General features: G+C 36.0%; 1 protein-coding gene across 8 annotated transcripts in view; it reads right to left on the bottom strand.

Moving 5' to 3' along the window:
- The window catches only part of KDM6A (lysine demethylase 6A), a 153,187-nt gene that overhangs the window by 39,106 nt on the left and 105,546 nt on the right, over positions 1-8,535 (bottom strand). For 5 of the 8 annotated variants that reach the window (XR_009417893.1, XM_059466788.1, XM_059466789.1 and 2 more), the window contains exons 11-17: positions 6,244-6,342; positions 5,676-5,895; positions 4,975-5,109; positions 4,378-4,533; positions 3,629-3,724; positions 1,571-1,675; positions 606-1,001 (exon numbers count right to left, since the gene is read on the bottom strand). Coding sequence is in view for 6 of the 8 variants with exons in the window: in XM_059466788.1 (XP_059322771.1) it covers positions 606-1,001; positions 1,571-1,675; positions 3,629-3,724; positions 4,378-4,533; positions 4,975-5,109; positions 5,676-5,895; positions 6,244-6,342 (1,207 nt within the window). In the remaining 2 variants the exon portion in view is untranslated. The remainder of the gene's footprint in view (positions 1-605; positions 1,002-1,570; positions 1,676-3,628; positions 3,725-4,377; positions 4,534-4,974; positions 5,110-5,675; positions 5,896-6,243; positions 6,343-8,535) is intronic. The other 3 variants (XR_009417894.1, XM_059466790.1, XM_059466791.1) reach the window with 2 other exon arrangements.

The following is an 8,535-nucleotide window of genomic DNA, read 5'->3' as shown; positions in this document are numbered from 1 at the left end:
TTAGCATATGTAAAGTATATATATGTATATGTAAAAAAAATTATTTATGATCATTTCCTTTATCCTGAAGGATATATATAAACCATATATATCTAAATATCTATATAGCTATATATCTATATATAGATATATAGCTATATATAGAGATATAAAATTCTTTTTGATAATTTCCTTCATCCTGAAAGGAGTTCACTTAACACAAAGATTTAGTACGATATATATATATATATATGTAGAATATATATATGCATGTATATACATATATATGTATACATATGCATATATATAAAGTATAAAAAGTAAATATATACTTTTTTACTTTATATACCTATAAAGTAAAAAAGTATATATATATATATATATATATAAAGTATAAAAAGTAAATATACTTTTTTACTTTATATATATATAGTTAAAAAAATTTATATAGCTATAGATATAGATATATATAGATAGATATAGTGGCGTGCAGCTTTAACCTCTGTTTTATTTGACTCTATGCCATCAACTCTAGGGAAAAAGTGCTTTTACAAATGAGAGCCCTCCAGCAGTGAGCTGCCCAGGAAGGCTGCTGAGTGCACCCCAGGAGCAAAGTGAAGCTGTACCTGAGTGGAGTTGGATAGTTGGTTTTTCCACGGCTCCTCTGCGCTGCTGGTCAGGTTTGTGCGGTTATGAGGTAGAGAGAGTGCGTTTCGCTGCAGGTAAGGCACGTTTCCATTACTTCCACTTTCTGTTATGTGATTATTGCCTATCAAAATAGTGTCTGTACTACCCAGCGTTCTTGCTGTGCTGCAGGGAACGGGGCCTGCTGGAAAGGGTCCATTAGCCAGAGGCTGCCCGGGGCAGGCGGGACGGATTCCACGCTGAGCGACGTTAGGCACTCTGGTCAGAGCAACCTGAGGCTGCTGGCCAGAGACAGAGTTTGTAGGCAGTGATGAATCAGCTGTTGGCCCGTTAGGAATTCCAGTAGATCGTACCTGTGCAACTCCTGTTTGTCTCATCTAGATGAACATGAACAAAGCACAACAAGGTTGGCTGTGGAACTGAGAAAGGAAGGGTCGTACAAGGTTTGTGTATTTTACTGCACTGGTCAGTTCTAATTTTGTCCTCATTTTAAGATCTTTACAGCTGCTTTTGAGAACTGTCAGGCTCATAAAAATGCTGAGTAAATGTTAAATAAAACTATCAGTACAATTTTTTCTTGGCCATTCAGTCTGAATGTTTTACTGCTGATTCTGGGCAGAGAGGGAGAGAGAAGTGAACAATGACAGGACGAGAGAAAAGCTGTTACTACAGCCAAGTGTTTTCAAGCAGAACTGCTTTTAGATATGTCCACTCATGTTACTTTGAAAACTTTTACATTAACCAGCTGCCCTATAATAAAACACATCTAAACTCATTATGTTTCAACCACTAATCCACAACTATCCTTTATCCAAAAAAAAATTACCATAACACAGCAAAGGGCATGACAACTCTGTACAGCAGAAATTCTTTAGAATTCTAGAAACACAACAGTCTCCATTACTGACAAAAGTGTTGAATGTAAGAAAAATATTTTTGTTCTCACCTGCTGGTGTTGCTGCATCAAGACAAACTGACTCTCCAGCTGTTCCAGCATAAGTTTCTGTGCTGGATTTAGATTATTTCGGTTTGCACGCAGCTGTTCCAAGTGCTAAAAAAACAGCAGTGTGGTTTATAATCATTAAAATTGCATGGGCTTTTTAATAACTTTCTTGCATTAAATGCTAAAAAGTATCCATGAAGGTAAGACTTAAAAAGCTGAAAATAATCTACATTTCTGTTACAGACTCAAAAATTTTTCAAGACTCTCCCTTGCAAACAAATCCTATCACAATTTACTAAAATTAAAGAGACTCTGTAAATTATTTGAGTGTATAATTATTACTGCCACACTAAAATTGAGTCTGCTGGTACCATAAAAGAAAACTACATTCAAGTATGATTATATAGAATTCTTATCATAATTATGTGCATTTTAACACCTTTTTGTATTGTGTTATTCTTTTATTAATACTGTTCATCACAAAGTGAATTAAACCTATAGGCACACATGAAAACTTCTCCTGAAAATAATAAAAAAAACCCCCAGAAAATTGTATGATTTAATTAGCAAGAGCAACATCTTAAGTTATCATATTGATCTTGTTTGCAACTGATAAGTTTAGAGATCTTATTACCAAAATTTTTGATGTCTTTACTTATTTAAAAACACTCAGCACTCTGCAACATTCTACCAGTAAGTCTGCTGCTGCTAAGTGGTGTGACTTAAAAAGCAGATGAAGATGGTTCATGCCAAAATCCCTGCATTAACAGTACCTTCCATTCTGAATTCCCTCTGGAGGGGAGTGCAATAAATAATATATAAATATATATACACACACACACATTTATGCATGTATATGTAACACGCAATATCCATCCAGCCCTTGAATTGCCAATTTTGAAAGGCCAACTTTGAAGATGCAATAAAGGCTTTTTTATTCACTCTCCTCTTGCATCGTACATTTCTGGCTTTCCTTTTTACATGTGCTGGAACCCTGTCAGGCTATTGCCAGCACATCCAGCCTACTGTACTCAAGAGAGGCCTACTGAGGTTCTGCTTAAAGAAGGAAGTTGGATCTGCAAAAAGGTGAGATTGAAAGGGGAAAAAAGTAGTCAAATATAAAATAAGCAGAGAGAAATAATGACAAAATAAGCAGAGAAAAATAACGAAAATGAAATAATGAGAGAAAGAGAATGACTGAGGAAGAACCAAAGGGGTGGGGAGGCAGGAGAAGGAGGGAGGGAAAATGATACAGTATAATAAAGCTAATATTGTTCAGACAGAGAAACAGCTGAAGAACTATATTGGAATTGAGGGGAACATTGCTCAGTTAATGAGAATGCTTTCTGCCTCTGCACTGTGCTCCCTTCTATTTCTCTTTGCATCCAAAGCATGTGCAATGCATGGGTAAAATTTTCCAGCAGGGCCTGATTTTTAATACATGGAATTCTTGCTGAACTCACTGCATGCCTTAATGAAGTGACAACACAATTTCCTGACAAAAACCACCCAAAATAAGATTTCCAAACTAAAATCTAGCATTTCATATAATTGTATTAGGTGACATATAATACAGAAAAGCAGCAGCAGATTTCATTTGAGTAATAATTTCATAGAATGTGCTTATTTGCTTATGCAATTTGATATAAGAAGCAACCTCAGAGGAAAGGATGATATTACAACAATACTTCCACACCTCTTTCAATATCACCCACACTACAGCAAGGCACAAAACTCACTTTGCACACAGGTCTGACAATTTGCACATCTGTCTTTAAAACATCATAAGAAAAAAGAGTTACTGTAGGTACTTTATAAATTATAGAATTCATACAATGTAAGTGTTCAGCTTCTGCTGGAGATCATTTAGTTTACTACTAGAACTTATCTCACATAGAGAGGCCACAAATATTAGAACTTGAACTATACCCTGGGAAGTATTTTACAGTGAATTTCAAGAATGTGACACCAGAACATGTCCCAAGTTCATTTTCTTCAAAGGAAGAAAGAAAGAAAGAAACAAAGTATTTAACAGAGCTTCTGAAGATCTCCCATACATACCTGTAATTTCTGTGGTGTCAAGCACCAAGAATGAATTTGTTGCTGTACAGGAGGATGTGACACTGTATGGCCACTGCTCCAAACATCTGAAGTATTCTGAGAGAAAATGTTACATTAAAATGTGTGACTATCAAAGGGCCAACATAATTTCTTTTACTATCTAGATTTTATCCTATTTATGAAAGAACTAGTAATTGTTTCAAGAATAATATAAAAATATATAATAGTAAGAATGTACTAAAATAACCAAGTCTCATTCTACCATTCCCAACAGTATCAGAGTAGTCTCAGGAAAAAGATAATGATACCTAATACCATAAGGAGAAACAAGCAAATCAAATTATGCAATTAACTTAAATGTATGCTACTTTTAAAACTGAATACTTTATCTACTGTAACACTATTACATGATGATGAAACACTTGAATTCTAAATATAAGCAAAGGCAATAGACAGGATGACATGATTGTCTCCCTCTCAATCATCAGACTACAACTCTACTTCTTCACTGACACAACTACAACTGCAGTATAGTGCCACCAATGTGCACTGCCCTTATGCACCTCCTGCCTAAACTGGAATCTGATTAAACACACCACTGAAAAATGTTTTTTAAAATTTCTGAAAACATTCCCCACCTTGATGCCAAAGGATTAAAATTTACAGCACAAAAGGTGCATGCTGTATCATTTCAATGCATATTTTCCATATAATTTTGGTAGGGGGCTCTAGTTCATCAGAATATATACCTTTGTTGGACTAGATGTTCTTTTCCTCTTGGCAGGACTGGTCAGGTCATCTACTTGGCTAGAAGGAATCATGTGTAGTGGCAAGGATTGCTGTGAAATTGGTGTTTGAGTGAGGCCTAGTACAGGTTCAGTATTTGGATGATGAGGTTTACAAGCCTAAGAATCACAGAAGGAAGACAAAAATATGGTTCTATATATTCTTAATGCTTTCCTTTCAATTTTATAATTTTAACAGCCCACATACATTAAAAGGGCCGAGTAGATATTCTGAAGCTGATCTCAATAACTGAAAAATCAGTTTCCATATGGTCATCAATGGAGGAATGTGTACCTTTCATGGGATTATTAAACCACTGCAGCATTTCTATTTAAGATGAAATCTTTTAAAATCATGAAAATCCACAAAGGTTCTAAATTGGTACCCCCATACTTCTCCCACATTATCGGGAGCTCCTTGATCTAATATCCCTCTGCAAATAAATCAAAGGCTTCTTTTAATAAAAGCCAATCCTGTGCTCAATAAAATAAGCTTGACCACTACAGATTGTAAAGAACCCTTAAAGCTGGGCACCTGCAGAACATAACCCAACTTCTCACCTGCTGTGCTGTGTTCATGGCACCCTGCCTGGAGGTAAGCTCTGCGGGGATTGGTAGGCTCCATGCCTCCTCAATACTAGGAAGTAATTTAGTTTTATTCTGTAGACTACCTTGTGGAAGGTTACACAACTGAGCCTAGGAAAAATTATGTAAAAAGCAAATTTAACACAAGCCTACTTTAGTAAGAGCAAGTCCATGAAATCTTCCTAAATGCTGTAGCTAATTATGTCTTAAAGAGAGGACAGATTTAAAATTTTGGGGTTTAGAAAGGTGCTAGGTATAAAGAGGGTAACCAGAATATAAACCTTTGTGAGAATCAGAACAAAGATGAGCTCTGGATTCAGAGGTCTCATAATTCCTTTTTTCTGAAATTGCAAACAAGAGTGAAAGATAGTGTGGTGTGTACTCTCACTATATGTTATGAGAACTTAAAAATGTAGACAAATACAAAGAAAAAAGCAAAATGATGTAAAACAGTATGCTTTGATTAAATGTGCAAAATAGGGTTTATAAGGAATTAAGTTCCACTTAAAAATGAAGAAATAAAATATTACAGGCTATGATATGCTTACAGTACACATGAAAACAGGTTAAACACACCACAAACAACTGCAAGTTAAACTCCAAGTGTGTGACTTCTCCCCTCCCCTGTGCTGTGTGTTTGAAGAACATTTCAACCCTGCTTAAAACATTCGTTTTACCTGTAAATACTTTATCCGTGCTGCAAGTGCAGAGGTATTACTACAATTTTTGCTCCTAGTTGCATTTAAGTAGCATTTAATGGCATCCTGAGGCTGGTTGCAGGACTCATAGAGTGTGCCTAGGTCCATCCAGGCTGCAGCATGGCCATGGTCCAATTGTACAGCACAGATATAGGCCTGTAAAGCATCCATAGGCTGATTTTGCTGTTGGTACAGCACACTGAATAGAAAGATTAGTGAAGTGGAGAATTAATAACAAAGTCAAGACACAGGAAACTCAAATATACACATCCCTCCCCAACCCCTTAATAAATGTTGGCATTATATAAACCCCAGTTATAAGAAGAAATATATAAAATTTTAACATTGTATGTAACATTTTCAGCATTTTAAAACACTGAGAAAGCAAATATTAATTCATTATTTAAACTTTAAATCAGACAAGTCTGACAACATGGGTGTGTAAATAAAAAAGACTTTACAGTCCCTCTGAGTTCACAAAAAAGCTGATATTCTTTATATATATTAGCATGGAATTATATAATTGTATTATCTGTATCATTCTTACCCTATTGAACACCATGTATCTGCACTTGCTTCTGATTTATCAATAGATTGCCTATAAGATATAAAGGCATCCTGAACTTTCCCAATACTTGAATAGCACCTGGGAGAAAAAAAGAAAGAGCTTTGGTAGTATTTATAGAAGGTAATCACTGAGAGCATGGCTTACCAAGACTGATCTGATAAATGCTAAGTCATGCAAATACACACTCAACATTTGCTGTTTCTGAATGCCAGGCACAAGCAAACTCCAACATCTCAACATGTATTACTAATTATTTATTTAAGCCCCCCCAAATCTACTTAAACCCTGGATTACTACATTTGTAAGGAAAACAGTCATCCCACATTTGATAGACTTGCATTTCTTTCACTGGTGATACCTTATCAGTCAATAAAAACACTATTTATCTACAGATAGCATTACAGTGAAACAATTAAGTTACCTATTTCATCAAACAAATCGTTATAAAACTTAATGTTCTACAAAACAGAATTATTGAGAGCTAATTCTGACCAACTCAACCAGGATGGTCCCTGACTGCTTGAGAGGATTTTTATGTGCATTTCTTGCATCTCAATCATATTTAAGTAATGAACAAACCAGTTACTTGTACTGCATATAGAGAGCATCAAATTTTGTAAAAGGTTGTGTGATTCTGTGTTTTTTTATATGTCTTACTTTAATTCCCCATGTACAAATTCAAAGATATTCTGGCATTAGAGAGAACTACAGTTATACCGCATAGAGCAATACCTACACTTCTACAATTAAAAGCTCCAAATAAAGCCAAATCCAAATATCCATATATATATATATTTACTAGTTTAATCAACAATAACTCTGTCCCGTATTGTTTGTAACAATTTTCCCTGTTGGAAAAGAAACTGACAACTCTCAAAATATATAAATAATAATAGAAAATTTATTCTAGTAAATAATAAAAAACAAGCAGAACAGTACAGGCAAAGGTCTGTCAAACATGCTACATTCTTTCAAGTATTTTTGAGGCACACTAGGAAATGAAAACAATAAAACATAGCATTACTTTGCCTAAAATCCATTCCATTAAGTCTGAATACAGTGTTTCAGGAGAATGTTTTAATGTCAATCTAACCCAATGTCCAACAGACACGTTTCACTCTGCCTGGGTATCACACACACAAAGCCTCTCATTAGAGTAGCATTAACATTAGGCCCCCACAAAACTTTGGCAGATGGAGTTTTTCCAGTGGGAGACAAAGATAAAAGACAGCTTTGACCAACTTGCTATCTGGTTTGGACAACCAGCAGAGGAAGGAACAGCACAAGGGAATACACGAGGAGGGGAAAAAGAGTGAATGCACAACCCCATAACCCTCCTGCTCTTCTGCCAGAGAATGGACTGGAGAAATGGGGCACAGAAACATTTTTGGTCTAGTCCTCCCTGCAAAGAAACAAATACTCCCACTGACTTTTTCACCCTATTTCCTGAATTGTCCCCCTTGTCTGCAGGGTCACTGACCACTGAGAGCAGAGCACAGCAGCTGCACGTGTGGAGGAACTCCAGCTCCATTCTGCCTGAAAACTCAACTTGCTCAAGTCACCTGGAATGGGACTACTGAAGAAAAAACAGGATTTTAGCCCAGTGGAAGATGCACAGGATTATCCCTGGCTCATTTTCCCTTTTCCCTCCACACCTGCCCTGCCCCTCTGCCCCACGCACTCAGTGCTGGCTGCAGATCCCTGTCTTACAGGAACAGCTGGAGAAATATTATGAGCATGACAAAATCAAAAATGGGTTCCAGCTGTATGTGACCAGAATCCCCAAGAAAGTCAGCTGGAAGAAACTGAGGTTAGGATATTCATTTTATTTTTGCCTCATTTTTTTAAAATGTATTCCTCAACAGAACGCAGAACGGATGTGTTCACATATGGACTTGAATTGCCCTCAAAGCTTTCTCCAAAACCTGAGTATTTCAATAGTTACTGCTGGCTTAAGTGAAGTACTCAATGTTCTTAAAAAGCAGACCAGAAAAACTCAACAAATTTGTATTATTTACATCTGGGAATGTTATTTTTCAAGTAAAAAAATACTATCAAAGGTTACAAAATTAATTGAACACTTAAATAGACACTAGAATGGATCAGTCTGAGCCATACATTGCCATGCATGCCCTTTAAAAATGGATGTCTGCCTAGGAAAATATTTGTATTTCAGTGCAAAAACTGAGATTAGGAGGGAGATTCTGAGAAAATAAAAGGAGAAAGAATTATGAAAAATGTATGAAGAAAACTAACAACAGTCAGAGAGGA

The sequence above is a fragment of the Ammospiza nelsoni genome, chromosome 2 (assembly GCF_027579445.1).
Source record: "Ammospiza nelsoni isolate bAmmNel1 chromosome 2, bAmmNel1.pri, whole genome shotgun sequence".
NCBI classification, from domain to species: Eukaryota; Metazoa; Chordata; class Aves; order Passeriformes; family Passerellidae; genus Ammospiza; species Ammospiza nelsoni.
Note: the sequence above shows the minus strand (reverse complement) of the source record. Positions and strands in the feature narration are given on the sequence as shown.